The sequence below is a fragment of the Chrysochloris asiatica genome, unplaced genomic scaffold (assembly GCF_000296735.1).
Source record: "Chrysochloris asiatica unplaced genomic scaffold, ChrAsi1.0 scaffold00077, whole genome shotgun sequence".
NCBI lineage: Eukaryota > Metazoa > Chordata > Mammalia > Afrosoricida > Chrysochloridae > Chrysochloris > Chrysochloris asiatica.
Genome location: NW_006408595.1, coordinates 2,186,767 through 2,206,729, shown reverse-complemented (window position 1 = coordinate 2,206,729; position 19,963 = coordinate 2,186,767). Strand labels below are relative to the sequence as shown.

Here is a 19,963-nt window from a genome sequence, read left to right as displayed (position 1 = left end):
AAAGCTTGTAAGCCAGTCACTTTGTGCCTTGTAGACCCCCATTTTGGGTAGCCAATGTGTAAGTTGACCTCTGTCAACCCTGTGTACCGAGAGGGTGGGAATGATACTCGCTCTAAAGATTTGTTCCCTCTTTTGAGATACAACATCCGTAAGTATAGGTCAAATTCATCAAATTGTAGCAGACTACTCTGTTTTTCCCTCTTATTTCTTCTTCTAGTCGAGTTCTGATCATCCAGCTATTGAAGCCCAGGTCAAGTGGGTACTATCTGCAAACATGGGTGTTCTTGTGCATTATTTCCCCTCACTTCATATCAACTGGATGCTTAATTCTCTGTTCTAGTCCTCTGTGGCCATGTCACTGTCTCTGGGTCCAGGAGTCCCTAGGTCTTGCCATACTGCTAGCCAACCAGGAGTTTATTGAACGTGGTTGCACTTAGCTCACAACTTCATTGCTGTTTTTTCCCCACTTCCTGGTATCAGTCACCATTGTGGTCACCAGCCAGACCACATACCTGCTCGTGTATTCCCCTTGAGTCTTAGTCTTGGAAGGGGGTTGCAAACAACTTTTAATTATCTATAGCTGAAGAAGGGTCAGAACTATAGAATGATAACTCCATTCAGCTGATGTAACCCAAATCTCCTGGCAGAAATTTGCCTCTGGGATTAGGACCTTAATTCAGACCAGAGAAGCTGTAGGAAATGCATTGAATGAGTCAAAAAAAAAAAAAAAAAAAGGGAGGGGGGGAAGGAGTTGAATCCATTGAAGTTGGACTATCATAGATATAATATTTTAAATAATATTTATTTGCTTTAGTTTTATCTCAGGCATTGCCCTGGGTGCTGCGATTCAAAGATGAATAAGACACCAGCCCTTATATAGCAGTGAAGGGGTGGTGCTTGGGATGTATTCAAGGGTTATGAGAGGACAGAAATGAGGACACCCAGTGAGAATGGAGGAGTCAGTGAAGGCTTTCCAGAGGAGATGCCACTTAAATTGAAACTTAAGGAAGAAAAAGAATTATCTAGGCAAAAGATCTGGAGAAGAATCACTCCAGACAAAGGGAAACACAAGCTAGGGCTCGGCGATTTAGTCACACTATTGTGTGCTGCATTAGGCTTCCAAGCAGATTGATGATGCTGTAGCAATGAGTACATGACATGACTGATGGAATGTAAAATTTAGAGGGTAAGCCAGGGTCAGCACTCCATATAACCAGGCTTGTACTTTCAAAACCTCTGAAGGGCATCCTTATTTCCTCCATTCTCCTCTACTTGTTTTGGAGGTCTTTAAGACCATTCCTTTGTTCAGAGGTTTGCTAAACGGACTCATGGATTCAGCATATAGTTGTACTCATGACAAAGTTGTAGTACGATGATGTAGTATGAGTACACAGCCAGTTCATAAGGGAACAAGACACAGGTGGAGTCTTGAGGACTCTACTCTTCTTCTCCTTCTCTTTCTAGGAGAGACCTCAATGGGAATGAAAATACAGGAACATGCGTATGCTGTTTACACACAAGGAAGATCATTAGAGACTCAGTGCCCAAGATTTTTACTGGGGGTCAACCATGCTGGTACTTTCTGTAGCACAACACCTAGAACTCAGAATCCCAGAAGAAAAGTATAAACCATATTGCTTGAATAAGCAGTGTAGGCAGTGAGCCACCCTTATCAATTAACTGACATGAAAACTATCTGGAGAAAATGCCACTTGAGTTGAAACTTGAAGAAAATGAATAATCTACGCAAAAGATCTGGAGATGAATCACTCCAGACAAAGGGAAACACAAGCTAAGGCTTGGGAATTTAGTCACAATATTGTGTGCTGCCTTGGGCTTCCAAGCAGGTTGATGATACTGAAACAGCAAATACATAACATGGAATGGTGGAGCATAGAGGTTAGAGTTAAGTCAAGGAGACAAGTTCTTAGATACCATCCAAAGACCAACCTTGCAAATAGGTCTTTCTAAGGATAACAGAAAAGATTGAAGTTGTCAAGGACTTCATTCTTCTTGGATCAACTATCAACACTCATGGAAGCAGCAGTCAAGAAATCAAACGATGTATTGCAATTAGGCAAATCTGTCACACAAGACCTTTTTAAAGTGTTGAAGAGTAAAGATGTCAGCTTGAAGACTAAGGTGTGCCTGACTCAAGCCATGGTATTTTCAATAACCTCATATGCATGTGAAAGCTGGACAGTGAATAAGGAAGACCGTAGAAGAATTGATGCTTTTGAGTTATGGTGTTAGAGAATATTGAAAATGCCATGGGCTGCCAAAAGAACCAATAGATCTGTGTTGGAAAAGTGCAGCCAGAGTGCTCCTTGGAGGCCAGGGTGGCAAAACTTTGGACATATTGTCAGGAAGGGGCCAGTCGCTGGAGAAGGATATCATGTTTGGTAAGGTGGAGGGTCAGGAAAAAGATGAAGACCCCCAGTGAGATGGATTGGCAAAGTGGCAGCATCAATGGGCTCAGGCCTGGCAACAATAGTGAGGTTGGCCCAGGATCTGGCAGTGTTTCGTTCTGCTGTGTGTAAGGTCACTATGAGTCGGTACCCACTCAGTGGCACCTAACAGCAACAACAATGGTAACAGTCTATTTTCCATACTATCCAAGACTTCTTTTTTATAATCGTTTTGCTTAACTTTCAATGAAATTGAGACTGAAGCTTTACACTCATAAGACTGAACCGTAGGACATTTGGGAGTTTTAAATATGCTTTTATCGTTAATGCTGCTGTGAAGAGAAAAGAGGCTGGACTTGAGGTAGAGTCATGTTCTCAGAGTTGAAAGTACAATGAGGTGATGTCATGTTCTGTGGCCTAGATACCATAATGCTTCACTAAGCTCAGACCCACAGGAGTCTGATTCAGTTACTGTCTGGATGGGAGGTCATTATGCTCTGGCTTGACTGATTAGGACAAGTCGTAATTATCTTGAAATAACGTGTTTTCTGTTAAGCTTCCACTTGATGCTCAAATAGTATCTGTTTTCATCAGTATCTGGTTTCATCACTCCCTGCAAGAAAAATACTAGCAAATCTTCACTTTTGTACATGGGAAAATGTATACTAGGTTTACCATTTCTTTACAACCTCATTTTATTCATTATGGCTAATTCAGTCACCTTGTTACTGTTGTTAGGTGCCATCAAGTTGGTTCCTACTCAAGCAACGTATATACAATAGAATAAACCATTGTCAGGTCAAACATTCTCATTAACATTGCTATGTTTGAGTATATTGTTGCAACCGTTGTGTTTTCTGTCTTTCTCATCAAAGGTCGTGCTCTTTTTCCATGACCCTCTACTTTACCAAGCATCATGTCCTTCTTCAGAACCTAGTCCCTCCTGATGTTGTTTGCTACTAAATTTAATTGAGTCAGTTCTGACTCATAGTGCGATTCCCCACATAGACTTTCTGAGACTGAAAACCTTTGCAGGAGCAGAAAGCCTCATCTTTCTCCTGAGGAGCAGCTGGTGAGCTCAAACCTCCTACCTACAGAGCCATTGTGCTTCCTTAACCCACTGTGTCATCAGGCTCCTTTCAGTCACCTTGTTGTCTCTCCTGATAACATGTCCAAAGTACCATGAGACAGAGTCTCACCATCTCACTTCTTAGTAGCATTCTGACTGTACTTCTTTAAGACATGTTTGTTCTTTCTTCTCGAAGTCCGTGGTATATCCAATATACCTTGCCAACACCATAATTCAAAGGCATGGATTCTTCTAGGGTCTTACTCATTTTTTCAGTCACCTACCCAAACCCACTGCTATCCAACAGATTCTAACTCATAGCAACCCAATAGGACAGAGAGAACTGCTTTGTAGGGTTTCCTGAGACGGTAAATCTTTCTTCCGTGGAGCAGCTGGTGGGTTGAATGGCTGATCTGCAGTTAGCAGTCTCACACTTAACCCACAGTGCTACCAGGGCTCATTTCAGTCACCTTGTTGTTGAGTACCGTCGAGTCAGTTCCAACTCATAATCATTGTGTATAGGGTTTGTTTCTCAGGCTTTAAATCTGTGGGAGCAGAAAGCCTCATCTTTCTCCTGTGAATCAGCTGGGGAGCTTATCCAGTAAGTTGCTATGTGTCATCTAGTCGGTTCTAACTCATAGTGACCCTGTATAGGGTTTCCTAGAAACAGCTCGTGGATTTGAACTGTTGGCCTTTTGGTTAGCAGTCCAGTACTTACCCTACAGCACTTGTTTATCCTGTCTATGAAGCAAGTCCAAGTCCTTGACCTTCTCTCCAATGGAGAGCTTTAAGGTACACAATGCCTTTAAGACCACCATTGTATTTTTCCTTCAGAAAGTAACTCTTTTTGTGTGGATCCTAAATGTATCTTTCTACTTTGAAGTATTACTGAATTTTCATAAAAGTGCTGGCTAGAAGAAAGAGCTTAAGTAGAGAGAAAGGAATTAAATTGACTGACATATACAATCCATTTGTGTGAGGCAAACATTTTTAAAAGGGGACAAATCCTATTAGTTTTTCATTACTATAGCATGCTATTTATCATATTGTCTTTAGTTTTTTAGAAGGATTGTATAATAAAATGTACTTTAAAAACTTGTACATTCATGAGGGATTCTCTGCCAATTTAAATAATTTACTTTCTGTGGCTGTTATTTCCTTCCTACTAGTTTTATGTTTGCTTTTTTTCTTATGTCACTAGTCTGCTAGAGTTGTTCTGAAATAGCAATGGTTTATTTGTATTGGTTTTTAGAACTGTTGCATGCAAATCTATTGTTTCTGTCTTCTGTGTACTTGTGGATGAATTGCATGCTGATGTGTGGCTTTTCAGTACCTGTGCGCGTGCACACACACACACATTCATGTTGCTTGAAGGCATTTTTCTGTTTAAGTAAGTTGGCATAACTCCTGAAGTATAACAAGTACTTTTAGCAAGAATATTGTTGTTGTTAAACAGTGCTATCAAGTTGGTTGTAATTCATAGCTACTCTGTATAAGATTTCTAAGGAGCACCTGGTGTGTTTGAACTGCCGACCTTGTGGTTTGCAGTGCAGTGCTTATCCTACAGTGCCATACCCGGAGTCCTAGCAAGAATATAATACACTGAAAAAAATTAAAATTCTGTATACTCCGGTAAATAATATATAACCTCATTCCCATTTTAAGAAGTTGTTCTTCTATGTTTTATCACTCAAAATAATGGTTTTCATATTTGAAATATATTTTTCTCATTCTAGGATGTACAACCCAAAGGACTGCCTTAGCAATATTTTTCTATAATTTTATTTCCACTTAGTTATTAAAACCAAAGCAGTCATATTGAGATGTTGGACTGATGTATTTTATAGCGTAGAGATTGCAGTTATCATTCTAGATGACATTTGGATAATGCTTATATTTTGGGCATTTTTTAGAGAATCTAGAGGAAAGTACTGATGAAGATGCACCTTTAAACAGTCCAGGATCAGAAGGAAGGTAAGGCAGTCTTTAGAAACTTCATAAATTTGGATTGCGTCTTTAATTTTAAATCCTTTTGTGTCTTGTTGCATAAAGAAATAACAGTAAAACTGGAATGATTTTGTGTTTTATGACTGAGTGAAAAGCTCTAGAAATAGTAAGATGGAATGCAGACTAAGTCATGTTTCTAGAATAAAATAAGATAAAAATCCAATGAAGGGAAAATAAATTATTTTTTAATTAAGATATTTTGATTTTATATATTTTGTAATTATAAATTTAGAGGATATACAATTTTCTTTAGCAAGTCCCTTTTTAATCTTGTGGTTAATTATTATTTGCATATAGCATACTGTCTTCAGACCTTATGAAGCTTTGTGGTGAAGTGAAGCCTAAGAACAAGGTAAGGATAATTGAAAATACTAGGTAAATGTTTCTTTCCCCACTGTTATTCCTTATCACAGGGTCCACCCTGAAGGGTTTAAGTAATATGACAACCCTTAGTCATTATATTATGTGGAAAAACTTGTTAGACTATGATGCGTATGTATAGATTTTAAGATTTAAAAAAACAAACATTAAATACTGATACACAGACACATACACACACATATATAGATATATGTGTATATATATCTATATATATGTATATATGATTTTTGTTGTTATTTTAAGTGCCTTTGAGTTGGTACTGACTCATAGCATCCCAGTATATGGTTTATGAGGAACAGCTATTGAGTTTGAACTTCTGACATTGTGATTCACAGTCCACTGCAGATCCTACAGCGCTACACCAGGAGTCCATATAAATGCTCCATGCTGTTCCATGTTTTCATACGTTAGACATATGACAAATTGCACATTGAAGGTGGTAGCATTTGATACTACATAAATTAGCTAATGATCTTAAAATGTTAGAAAACAAAGAATTCTCACAGTGTGTATTAGTAAATATTTGCTGAATAGTTGGATAGAATCAAGACCTGAAAAGAATAATATTGATGAAAAGGACAGGACAGATTGAAGGTCCACAGTGGTTCATCAAGTTATATAAATGAGTAATGTGACTGGATTTAAACGTAGTAAATGTGGTTAACTGTAGAGTACATGCCGCATTTAAGGTGCAGTGACTATAGGATAAGCACTGGACTGTGAACCATAATGTCAACAGTTTGGACCTTCCAGCCACTTCTTAGAAGAAAGATGAGTCTCTCAGTTCCCACAAAGATTTACAGGCTTGGAACCCCTCTGCAGGGTCTCTCTGGATTGGAACAAGCAAAATAGCACTTAACAGCAACAGTCATCACTCAGCTCTTGCTCATTTTAACATATGGGAATGTGGGCTGGAGACTACCAGATATTCTGGTTTTTCAAGGGTAGCCAGAAATATGATTTCTATGTAGAATTTCCTGATCTTTAAAACATTGGGCAAGCCAAACAAACAAAAAACCCCAAACATTTCTGGGCTCTTGTGTAAGGTCTTTGAACTACTGGTTTGGTGATGTGTGATTTGCATTTTATTATTCTAAATGACTAAGCAGAGGCTACCAGAATTCAAAGAAAACATTCTAGTAAGTTTAGAATCCTGTCATTGGCAAAAGAGAGATAATTTTAGTCCTTCAGACCCTGAAGGATTCACTGAGGGAAGGAATTTCCAGGTAATCTATTCCTGTCTATCCTAGGCCTGTGGCAAGGGAGAGAGTTTAAAGCTTAAAAACTTTTGCAGGGCATTTTCTTTCCTAAAGTGTTTTTGAATTGCCACCTACTACTACTTTTGGCACTGTAGGATCAGCACTGGACTGCGACCCAGAAAGTCGGCAGTTCAAACCCACCAGCTGCTCCTATACAGGGTTGCTATGACTAAGAACTGACTCCACAGCACACAACCACCACTGCTACTTAAATGGCAAAGCTGTCTAAAGGATCTTATATCATATTTTTTCACCTTCTGAAAATATTAAGTTGGCTATATATCTCAAAAGGAGCTCTGGTAGTGTAGTGGTTACGAATCGGGCTGTGAACCGCAAGGTCAGCAGTTCGAAACTACAAGCGGTTTTGTGGGAGAAAGATGAGGCGTTCTGCTCCCGTAAAGATTTACAGCCTCAGAAACCCTGTGCAGGGTTGCTATGAGTCGAAACCGACTCCACGGCACTTAACAACATATATCTCAAATGAGTTCTTCTGTGATGCTGTAGGATAAGCCTGGACTGCTAACCGCAAGGATGTCAGTTCAAACCCACCAGCCGCTTGCAGAAATGACTATGAGTCAGCACCAACTCAATGGCACACAACAACAACAACATATATTTTAAATAGGTTTGTACCAGCACTGTGTGTTAAGTGCAGGAAATGCAAAGTTGAATAAAAAAAGAGTCCCTGCCTCCTAAAGGTTTGTAATCTGATGAATTCCTGATTATTTTTTAATACCTTAACATGTAACTATCAGCTGTGAGCAATAACAGTATAGCCATTTGATTGTCAAGAGTAAGGAGAGGAATGCTTACAGTGAATTTTAGGTTGTAGGAAAATAACCTTCACTTCCCTTACTGTAGTGCCAAAAAACTGATGCTGGCTAGGGTTGAATTATCCAACAGGCTAATTAAACACAAAAAGGCACCAGGAAGCAGGGCAACAAAATTGAAGGGGGGGGGGGGGGGGAAAGTAACTTAAGAAAGAAAGTCTAATTGAGCTTTATATTTTTTGTTAAAAAAAGCAAAAAAAAACAAAAACGTTTAACATATAAAGGTGCAGAGAGATTGAAAGTAAAGGAGAAAAGTTCAGCATAACTGACACCAATAAAAAGAAAACTTGGGGAATTGAAAGGGTGATATGGGAGAAAGGGTTATATCAGGAATCCTGGTGTGGTGCTGTGGGTTAATGCTCCAGACTGCAAAGCCATTTGAACCTCAAGGTCGGCAGTTCAAGCTCACCAGCTGCTCCTCGGAAACCCTATACAGGGTTGTTATGGGTTGGAACTGACTCAACGGCACTTAGCAACAATAACAAATACTACCTGCACAATTTTTCTGTAAACCTAAAACTGTTCTAAAAAATAGTCTGTTACAAAAAGCAATTGAACATGAAAATAAAACAATTTAAATTTTCAGTAATTACCTTTTGTTATAGTTTCTTTTTTAAAGAATTAAATAGCACGTTGAGCAAGCTGACAGACATAATAGTGCAGTAACATCGGAGACTGAGCCTGGCTTTGAATTCGATTTTGCCATTTACTCGCTGTGTAACCTTGAGGAGTAACTTAGTTTCTCTGTGCCTCAGTTCATCTGTGAATTGAGATAATGGTGCTGTTGTTGTTAGGGACCATTAAGTCAGTATTAACTCCTGTTGGTTATTGTTTGTCATGGGGTTGGTTCTGACTCATAGTGACTCTGTATAGGGTTTCTGAGGCTGTACATCTTACAGGAGTAGGAAGCCAAATCTTTCTCCTGCAGAGCGGCTGGTAGATTCAGAGTGCTGCTCTGGCAATAAGCAGCCCATAGGGTTTCTGAGGCTGTAAATCTTTAATGGAGAAGAAAACCTCACATTTCTCCCAAGGAGCAACTGGTGGATTTCAACAACAACAGCCTAAATGCTAATAAAATGAAGTGTCAGAACCAAACCTGGCACATGGTAGGATAAAAATGTTGGCCATCATGCTGTCCTCTTCAGGTTTTAATCTGGGATAACTTTGACTTGTCACTATTTTGTATGCTATGTTTGACACACCTGCTTGGGAAAGACATGCTAAATGTTTTTTATCTATTTCAAACGAATGTTGAATCTCTAGTCCCTAAAGCCCTTCTCTGTGAAAAGTTTGCCCCTGATTGCTTTTACTTTCATTCTCTGACTAGGCCCGAAGGAGAACCACCACTCAAATGGAGTTGCTGTATGCAGATAGCAGTGAACTAGCTTCAGACACTAGTACAGGAGATGCCTCCTTGCCTGGCCCTCTTACACCTGTTGCCGAAGGGCAAGAGATTGGAATGAATACAGAGACCAGTGGTACTTCTGCTAGGGAAAAAGAGCTCTCACCCCCATCTGGCTTACCTTCTAAGATAGGCAGCATGTAAGTCTGGCCCAGCTACACTAACTTCCTCTCTTTTTGCCTGTTTGAAAATATGCATGTTGCTATTTTCTTATTCTTTTTTCTTTCTCTCTTTTTTTTAGTTGTGCAAATAAGAGCTTTGGTTTTCAAAGTAATTTCTGTTAGGTGTTGTCTTCCCTAATTTTGAGGCTATTCAAAATCGTTTAAGAAGACTCATTCTTCTGTGCACTTTTTGTCTTATCTAAATTCTAGGATCATTCTTAAGTTTTATAAGGGCTGAGTTATGAATTGCAGAAACAACAGAAAATTTATTTAAAAATCGCTAAACGAGATTACTCTAAAGTTATACTTTTTCAATTTTCTCTAATTTGCCTATATCCTAGTTCAAAGAGTCTGGTCAGGATGACAAAACTTTACTGGCCTTTTTAAAGTAAAAGGAAGGTATCAATTATAAACTTTCTTAATCCTTTACCTTAAAACACATTACATGTCTGGGATATGACATTTTTATTGGAATTGTTAAAAATTTAAAGGAGGGAATATTCTTTCTCCTATGTATGTATTTTGCATGCAAAATAAATTTAGAATTTTTTCCATGACTATCTTGAAGACAAAGGAAGGTTTTCTGTATACAGTGTGTGGTATGTAGAGGGTATCTGTGAGTATGGGTGTTTGTTGTTGTTGTCAGGTGCTATTCAGTTGCTTCTGACTCATAGTGACCCTAAGCACAATAGAACAAAACACTTTTTTGTTCCATTTCTGCATCATCTTCATACTCATTTCTGTGTTTGAGCCTGTGTTGCAGCAATCATGTCTGTCAGTTTTGTTCCAGGCCTTCCTCTTTTTCTCTGACCTTCTACTTTCCCAAGCATGATGTTCTTCTCCAGGGACTGGTCCATGTTGATAACAAGTCCAAAGTACATGAGACAATATCTCGCCATCCTTGCTTCCAAAGGACATTCTGGCTATCCTTTTTCCAAGGAAGATTTGTATATTTTGCTAGTCATCCCTAGTACTTTTAAGATTCTTCATCAACATCATAATTCAAAGGCATCGGTACTTCTTCAGTCTTACTTAGTCATTGTCTATTTTTTGCATGCATATATAGTGATTTAAAATACCACTGCTTGGGCCAATCACACCCTAGTATTCAAAGTGACATCTTTGCATATAAAACTTTGAAGAGGTCTTTTGCAGCAGAATAGCCTAATGCAATGCATAATTTAATTTCTTGACTGCTGCTTCCAAGTAGATCCAAGTAAAATGAAACCCTTGACAACTTTAATACTTTCTCCATTTATCCTGATGTAGCTTACTGATCCAGTTGTGAGGGTTTGTGTTGTCTATATGTTGAGGTTTAATTCATATTGGAGACTGTGGTCTTTGATATTCATCAGTAGGTACTTTAAGTCCTCATCATTTTCAGTAAGCAAGGTTGTGTCATCTGCATACCACAGATTGTTATTAAGTTTTCCTTCAGTCTTGATGCAGCATTCTTCTTCATATGGTGTAATTTCTTGGATTATATGATCAGCATGCTGATTGAATAAGTATGGTGAAAGACTACAACACTGCACAACTTTACTGATGTATAAACTAGGCAACATCCTCTTGTTCTGTTTAAGCGACTGTTTCTTGGTTCCACGTGAGCACATGAAATGTTCTGTAATTCCCATTCTTTGCAATGTTATCCATAATTTGTTTAGAGCCACACAATTGAATGCCTTTGCATAGTCAATAAAACACAGATAAACATCTTTCTGGTATTCTTTGGTTTCAGCCAATATCCATCTGATACCAACAATGGATGAATGTTGGTAATTTGGCTTAAATTAGATCATCTTTCACCGGTTAAAGATTTTTAATGACATTTTTCAAACTAACCTCACAATCTAGCAAATGATTTATGAAATGAATTCATCTCTGCATTGAGGAATACTGCCCCAAAAGGGGCATACATTATATGACTGTGCAAATAGTAAAGAAATAGCATATTTTTCCCACTTGAATATGTTAACTGAAGTTTAAAATAACTCTTAATTTTATGAAGATGTTTCTTTTGTCATTTTAGTAATTTCATCTGCTATCTTTAATTCCAAAATTAATTTTAGTGATGTGAGAACTTTCTTGCATGTGCTTGAGGTGGCCTGTATAATTAACTATTGAATTTGCTGTTGGAAAATGCTAACCAGTGTAGCTTGTGGCTTCAGTGCTTTTGTGATAAGATGAGCATAGAAGAATTGCTTTTGGTGATGTCAATGATATGTAAATTAGGATAGATTTTAGGAACCAGCATGTGTTTAGCATTTAGTCTGTCAGATGAGTAGAGACTTTGGAAACCCAAGACTAAATCTATGACCTGGAATCCAGATTCAGGTAATACCTTCTTTTTTGCCTTTAAAAATTTTTTTAAGTATATCCTTTATAACAGGCTATGAAAAAAAAAAAGTTAAATCTTTTAGAATCATCTTATGTTTTCTTTTTAAATTTTCATATACTCAGGTGCATGTATAATTCTTTAGAAATGTGAGTTGGCCATATATTTTATACAGTGACTTTTAAAACCCTTTAGTGCCTTGCTTTTATTTTTTATTACTTTATATAAGGTACTTACTCAAGTAGCTCTTATGATACAGAAATTCTGGGATGTGGTTTCTTCTGTTTAGTAAAACCTGGCACACAAAGTTTATATTTAGTTTTTGCTTTGAAATAGGAATCATATAAGCCCATTCTGGGATCTGACTTTCTAAATTTCTTGATTTTTTTCTCCTCATTATTATTAAGGATAAGAAGCAAATAGATATTATTTTCCAATTAAAATTCATTACCAGCATACACCGAAATTATAGTCTAGAACTTTAATTACACAGGAACTAGTTGATAATTAAAGCTTGTAATTAGATGGTGGTGGTGGTAGTATGCTGCCGAATTGGTTCTGATAAGAATATTTGTATTAATAAAAATTATATAAATACTTAAGAATTAAATACTATGTGAGTAAAGTAATTGTGTTTGTTATTTTTTTTGTGATTGTTTATAGTACTATTTTTTGACTGTCTAAAAATATTCATTAAACTTTCATTGTATTTTATATTCTTATATTTTTGTTCTTGAAAAACTGCTGGAGTTTTTTTTTTTTTTTTTTCAAGTGTAGAATTAAAAAAATTTTGATCAAACAAATATTTCTGTTAAAAATAGAATCTTTACTGTAGCTAATTTAGCATTGATGCTGACAAATATAATAGTTTTTCATACATTTAATATGGTTGCTAATTTAACTATTAAATATATAGTTGTCAAGTTTCTGTCAACCAAATATAATTTATATAATAATTATTCTCATATAATAATCTTTCTCAAGTTCCAGTTAGAAATCTGTTAAATTTTTTAGGTTAGATGCTTAGCAAACACAATTATATCTGTAAATTTAACATCAGATAATTAAAGAATCTTTCTATTTTAGTTCCAGACAGCCATCTCTATCAGAAAAAAAAATACCAGAGCCTTCCCCTACATCAAGGAGAAAGACATATGAGAAAGCAGAAAAATCAAAGACCAAGGAGCAGAAACAGTAAGTTATTACTATTTTTCACCAACGAGGCTGAATAGTATCTCTGCTGCACTGAGATGCCAAAGTATAAGAATGGAATTATTTTCCAGATTTAGGCTGTCTTTGTGGTTAGGACTGATTTGACTAATCAAGATAGTCAGCAGTTATCTTGGCTAGGTGGTCCTCTAGCTTTCTTGGTTATACTCAAATACCTGTCGTAATGTCTGAGAACTTGTTCCCAGTCTTGCACACTTATTCTAATTACATGCATATTCATTGTAAGAGTCTTATACATTTGAGGCAAGGCTGGCTTTTAAAGGCAATGAATTAAATTGATATTTTAAAGCGTCGTTTAGAAAAATTTCAAATTAATTTGGAGGTTTTCTGATAAAATTGACACTGACTTTGCCTCTTTAAAACTGCTGACCATGAGTTACTGTAGTAATCATAAGGTGTGTCACCTATGCCATTTTCTTGGTGTTCTCTTAGGTTTAATAATCTTTTGCAAAAATCTTTTAGAAGCCATTTGTTTGTTTTATGAGGATTTGTTTATTTAGTACTATATGATATAATTCTGATGATTCACTGAACTACACACTTGTAAATTGCTGCTCCACAACGTACAGAAAGATGTATAGGTCAGAGTCCCTGTGACCCCTCTACCCTGCAGCACACTCACTCATCCCTTAAGTGACCTATTGAGGTGGCATGTAAATCTCTGACATGTCCTTAGTAACAGTATACAAATGGATCTGTGTTTAAATGTTGTTGTTGTTGTTAAGTGCCATAGTTCCGTCTGTTCTGACTCATGGAGACAGACCCTGTATGGTTTTCCAAGAAGTGACTGGTGGGTTGAAACACCTACCTTACAGTTAGCATTCCAGTGTTTCTTCTATTGTTGTTGTTGTTGTTGTTAAGTGCCGTCGAGTCGATTCTGACCCATAGCGACCCTGTACAGGGTTTCCGAGGGTGTAAATCTTTATGGGAGTAGAAAGCCTCATCTTTCTCCCGCGGAACGGTTAGTAGTTTCGAACCGCTGACCTTAAGGTTCGCAGCCCAATTCGTAACCACTATGCTACCAGAGCTCCTTTCTATAGCACCTTAGTAAAGCTGATTTCTGTAATAAATATGGCCTTGTGTATTTTCTCTACTGAGTAGGTGATCTTAGAGCTTCTTTCCCATGTGCTGAGGAGACACACTGTACTTTGACCATTGGCTTAGATGACTTGAATATCATGGAAATTATCCTCTAATTATCCTAGCTTCCTGTACTTAAAGATGTAATTTGCCTGTTTGTACTGAATCAAACATTTCAAGAAAAATCTGGAGATGGGGAACAGAACAAATAAGTACTTTAAAAATAAATGAATGAATCATTCAATTGAATAAGCAAATTACTCTGAAACTCTCTGGATTTATTTCTCCTTTACAAAATGAGCAGCTTGGTCTTAATTTTAGTTTCTGAATTTAAAATTTTTCTTGCTTTATTTATATTGACTTCTGACTTCAGCAGACAGAACTTTTTCTTTAGTGCCATTTTGTGGCTAATATAACAGAACCCAATGTTTGTTTTGTTTTTAAAGTTAAATTGCTCAGAATGCAGTTTTTTTTTTTTACAAAGAGGAAGGAAGAAACTTTCTAGTGAAACATTTTTTTATTGTTCTCTTTTTAAAGCGTGTTTCATATAACCTTCCTAACAAATCATAACCAATTAAAGCCACCTCTTTAATGTTCTTTTTCTCTTGTAGCTCAGATTCTGGAACCTCCGAGGCTAGTCTTTCACCTCCTTCTTCCCCACCAAGCCGGCCCCGTAATGAACTGAATGTTTTTAATCGTCTTACTGTTTCACAGGGAAACACATCAGTTCAGCAGGATAAGTAAGTCACTGTGGAAAGCAGCCCCAGCAATTTATATAATATTCTGAGTGTTTCAGTACAGTTTGTAGAAATTACTTCACCATCTCTTAGTATGGGAGATGAAGTCTGACGGGTGAGCCCTGGCTCCATTTAATGTATTTTTGCAATGGGAAATGATCCATGTAGTCAAAATTAGAGAAAATTATTTTCCTGCTGAACATTATTCCCTGTTGTAGATTTGCATTCCTATACTTTCATCATTAGTCTTGCCTTTTCTTTTGCAAGTTAATTAGAATTTAAATATCTTTGAGACTCCTTGAAGTTTAAATTTCTTAGAAATCTTCAGCTTCTGTGAGCCAATAGAAACCTCTAATACAGATTAACCTAAATTGAAAAGAGGCAAATGGTTTTACCCTTTGGTAGACATAATACTGTACAAAGACCCCTGTCATATGGGGATCATGTTATTAATAATCTGACTAGTCTACCTACATATCTTGGAGTAAAAGACGGTCTTTAGGAGTGGAAAGGGTGATGGATCATGGGGGAAGGAAGGTTCAAGGGGTATGGAAAATGCAATTCTCATTAAATCAGGAGTGAAAAAAAATATTCCCACATTGAACCAGATCTTTCTTGCAAGATTTCAATACTATTAATACTGCCATAAAGTATTAATAAATTCTGGCTTGTCTCCTTAGATTTTGAATTATCATTGTACTTGACATTTCACTTCCTGTCCTAACTGTGTGTTTTCTATGCTCTCCTTTCCCTTTTATGTCAGCAGTCTCTGAAATTTATAAGATACGGTTTAAGAATCTGGCATTATTTAGATTTTGCTTTTGCTTTTGCTTAAAAAAAAAAAAAATTAATTCTTGATTAGATTTTACTGTATGTAAATTAATAGATGATATAACCTGTAAATTAATCTGGGTAGGTAAATGTTTTTGTGTACTATTAGGAAAGAAGGGCCTTTTACATTGTTACATAACAATGAATGCAGAATAGAGCAGAACATTAGTTAGTTGAACCATTACTCAGTTTTATTTACCTTGCATTCACATCATGAAATTTTCTGTTATTCTTTTCTAATATTGACCATTTAGTCATAGTTCCATATTTTTTACTAAAATATTTATGTTGTTGTTAAGTGCCATTGAGTCAGTTCTGACTCATAGTGACCCTGTATAGGGTTTAATTTCACTCTGTTGTCTTCTTTTGAAGATAAAACTTAGAGTGAATGCCTATTCTGCACTTTCAAAAACTCTTCTACTTCCTGTTTCACTTTTTGGAGGAGCTCTGTTTTTAAGATCAATATTATTCACCAGTAAGAAGTAGACCCCATATATTGTTTCTGGTCACAACATGTCCACACTCATTTTATGCTCATTTTACCTAAGTCTACCTTAGAAGTTAAAATTATTTTCCTAATACAGACTCACAACCAATATTAGAAACCTTAGAGTAGGCTGGACAGGAGGCTTCTTAAATCAAAGGAATTCAATATTTTTGACCTAGGTTACTAAATTTGAGGGATTTGCTTTTTATGTAAACATATATTATGTTTGTTCAACTACTCATTAGAGTCTAAATCTAAAGTATTAAAGACGATTACAATGAGTTAACAGGCTTGAAAATAACACATTTTTTTCTAATCTGCTCATATGAAATAGAAAGATACACGTGAAGTGATGTATTTCATATACTTGATATTGTTTTTTCCCAGGGCCTAAATTTATGCACTAATGATAGGTTCTGTGGATCAGTAATAGATGGAGAGAGAGAGAGAAAAAAAAAAAAATCCCCTCAGTCTCTCTTAGTTGAAACCTAAGAATCAACATTTTACCTGACTTAGCTACATTTTAAAATGGTTGACATTCAGAGCAAATAGAAAAGCAGGACTCTTTAAAAGAAAGGTACTATGATATTTCTGTATTACTCATACTGTTGATTTTCAGTTCAAACTCGGTGTCTTTACCTGTTGACATCTATATTCTTTCCCCTCATAATTCTAACTCTTTCACTATAGGTCTGATGAAAGTGACTCCTCTCTCTCGGAGGTACACAGGTACTTTCTTCCTATCTTTCTTACATTCTGGCCTTGCATTGATGCTCTAAAATGCTTTCTAGAAATTCTAAGCAAGTCTCATTTTTATTGCATGCCTTACTTGTTGCCAACCATATAAATGCACTAATATTTTAAAGTATATTAATTTGCTATTTTAATTATGCCTTTTAGACAAAACAGTAGCAAATTATTTGTATTATAGCTTTAAAAATTGTATTTTCTGACTGTAATGTAAGTATTTTCTTTGAAAGAAGTTAGATTCTATGCACTTTGATGTCAAAGGTTTATTCCTCAGTAATGAAAAGTTTTCAGTATCTCTAAGTGTAGGAGGTGAATAAAGTATTTTTGTGACTGGATAATCAGTTTGAAATAAAAAACTTACCAGTTTTTTATGAGATGAAGGCGTACTGGGGGTTTTGTTAAGTGCTATCAAGTAGGTTTTAACTCATAGTGACCCTGTATAGGTTTCCAAGGAGCAGCTGGTGGATTTGAATCAACAACCTTGCAGTTCAAATCGATCTTTGCTGTCCAGTTCATTATCCTATAGTGCCACACTAGTACTCCAGCTGGTGGGTAGCGGGGAAGGGTATTAATATATCAAAAAATAGGAAAAAAAAAAAAGGAACTTTTTTTTTCCTTTTAAATAATGAATCATTTTTATGGGTAGATGTTTTTAAAATAAGTTACATTTTTTCATGTTATGGCATTTGTTTTGTTTTTGATCCCGGACCCATTTGTTTCTCTCTCTCTCTCTCATGCCTTTCCTTATTCTTCATTTTGTTATTCCCCGCCCCTTTGCCTTTACTCTCCCTGTTTTATGGCCATTTTGCTGATCATCAGCAGATCCTCCAGAAGGTAGGCAGGGGGAGGGAGAGGAATTATTTTTAATCACAGTATTAGAAGACTCTAAGCATTTTCATCAAACAAATATAAGTGCTGCTTTTTTTCCTCTTTAGATCAGATCGTTGTACAAATCTACTATCTTATCCTCAGCTTAAAGAAACTACTTGAAAGTTGATTTTTATATTTCAGAAATGTTACTAGCTTTATTACAATAGAGAAAGCAATATTACAGGGTATATTTCTAATTTCTGTATTTTCCATTATCTTTGATATAAGAGAATCTACATGAAACATTAGTACTCATATTCTGAACATTTGAGAACATTTTCTAGTATCCGACTAATAAAATGATATAAACTGGGCATTTTTTTTCTCCAAAAGACAGAATAATGAATAACATTAAAATATATAAAATATATAAAAATGAAAAGAGGCATCGTATCCAGGAAATGCTGTGCCATAACAGTAATGGAAGTAAATGTTTACTGAATGCTTTTGACAGACTGACATAATTGTCCTAACTGTTGTCTCATAAGGGATACATACTTTAATAGGTTCTAGTTGTTGTTGTTGTTAAGTACCATGGAATTGGTTCCAACTCATAGTGACCCTGCACGGGGTTTCCGAAGCTGTAAATCTTTACGGGAGCAGAAAGCCTCATCTTTCTCCCACGGAGCAGCTGGTAGTTTCGAACTGCTGACCATGAGGTTAGCAGCCCGATTCATAACCACTAGGCTACCAGAGCTCCTTTTAATAGGTTCTTAAAAGTTGGTAATTAAAGGCAGAAACTCTTTGGAGACACTGTATTGTTTAACTGTGTATATTGTTCAGCCTTTTTTCCTTACAATCATCAAAAATAACTCTTGTGTTACTTTTTCTGTATAATCAGTTTATTGAAATAGATATATATTCTGCTTGAGAAGTAATAGTAGTGGATTAGCTTTCTAGTACTGCTATAATAGAAATACCACCAATGGACAGGTTTTAACAAATAGAAATGTATTTTCTCACAATTTAGGATGCTAGACAGTGAATTCAGAGTGCTCGCTCTAGGGAAAGGTTTTCTCTCTCTATTGGCTCTGGAGAAAGATCTTTGTCTCTTTGAACTTCTGATCCCGAACCTAAACATATTCCTTTAAGTTCTACTCGTTAGTTCTCATAGCAGCAATCTTGAACTACACCATAATTAGTTTAGTACCTCTTCTTTTTTTGTGGTAGTCCTATAAGTATTCAGGTCCCTGCTGTATCCTTTCTTCAGTGAGTGCTTTTCTTCAGCGCACTAATTGTAGTTCTAGTTCCTGTTTCCAGACCCTTCATTCACTGCCACTCTGTTTTGAAAAGGTTCTAATTTTTCTATGTCCTTCTTAAAATATGGCACCTACAACTGATACAATCAAGATGGTGGATCGGGTAGGCGTGCAGTGAGGAGCTCTGTCAATAACAACACGCAATACCGGGCCAAGCAGGCTCAGGGGATGATGCTGGAACTATGAAACACATATAAAGGAATATTTGGAGGATTGGAGGGCTTATAGCTAGGGGAATTTGTAGGAAAATCAAGAAATCCATTGTTTTCTAATTCAAGAAGCTCAGCTATTCCTGGGCCTGCCATCTTGGTATTTTCAATAACCAGCAGGGTCACCCATGGGAGATAGGTTTCAGATGAGCTTCCAGACAAAGACAGACTAGAAAGAAAGAGTGATGAACTACTTCCGAATCCTTACTCATGGAAAACCTTATGAAAAGCAGAGAAACACTGTCAGATACAGTGTCGGAAAATGAGCCCCTCAGGTTGGAAGGCACTCAAAATGCGAATGGGGAAGAGATGCCTCCTCAAAGTAGAGTTGACCATGATGACGTGAATGGAGTTAAGCTCATGGGAAGAAAGCCCACAGAGCCTTCATTTGCTGATGGGACACAACTCAAAATGAAGAGAAACAGCTGTAAACATCCATTGGAAATCAGAACATGGAATATACAAAGTATGAATCTGGGAAAATTGGCAGTTGTCAAAATGAAATGGAAAGTATCAACATCGATATCTTAGGCATTAGTGAGCTGAAATGGACTGGTATTGGTCATTTTGAATCTGACAACCACATGGTTTACTATGCAGGGAATGACAAATTGAAAAGGAATGGTGTTGCATTCAACGTCAAAAAGAGCATATCAAG

General features: G+C 36.6%; 1 protein-coding gene across 4 annotated transcripts in view; it reads left to right on the top strand.

Moving 5' to 3' along the window:
- KIF21A (kinesin family member 21A) overlaps positions 1-19,963 on the top strand; it is a 196,032-nt gene that overhangs the window by 143,738 nt on the left and 32,331 nt on the right. For 2 of the 4 annotated variants that reach the window (XM_006865294.1, XM_006865293.1), the window contains 7 exons: positions 5,391-5,451; positions 5,782-5,836; positions 9,282-9,496; positions 12,939-13,046; positions 14,774-14,902; positions 16,908-16,946; positions 17,790-17,801. In XM_006865294.1, coding sequence (XP_006865356.1) covers positions 5,391-5,451; positions 5,782-5,836; positions 9,282-9,496; positions 12,939-13,046; positions 14,774-14,902; positions 16,908-16,946; positions 17,790-17,801 — 619 coding nt within the window. The remainder of the gene's footprint in view (positions 1-5,390; positions 5,452-5,781; positions 5,837-9,281; positions 9,497-12,938; positions 13,047-14,773; positions 14,903-16,907; positions 16,947-17,789; positions 17,802-19,963) is intronic. The other 2 variants (XM_006865296.1, XM_006865295.1) reach the window with 1 other exon arrangement.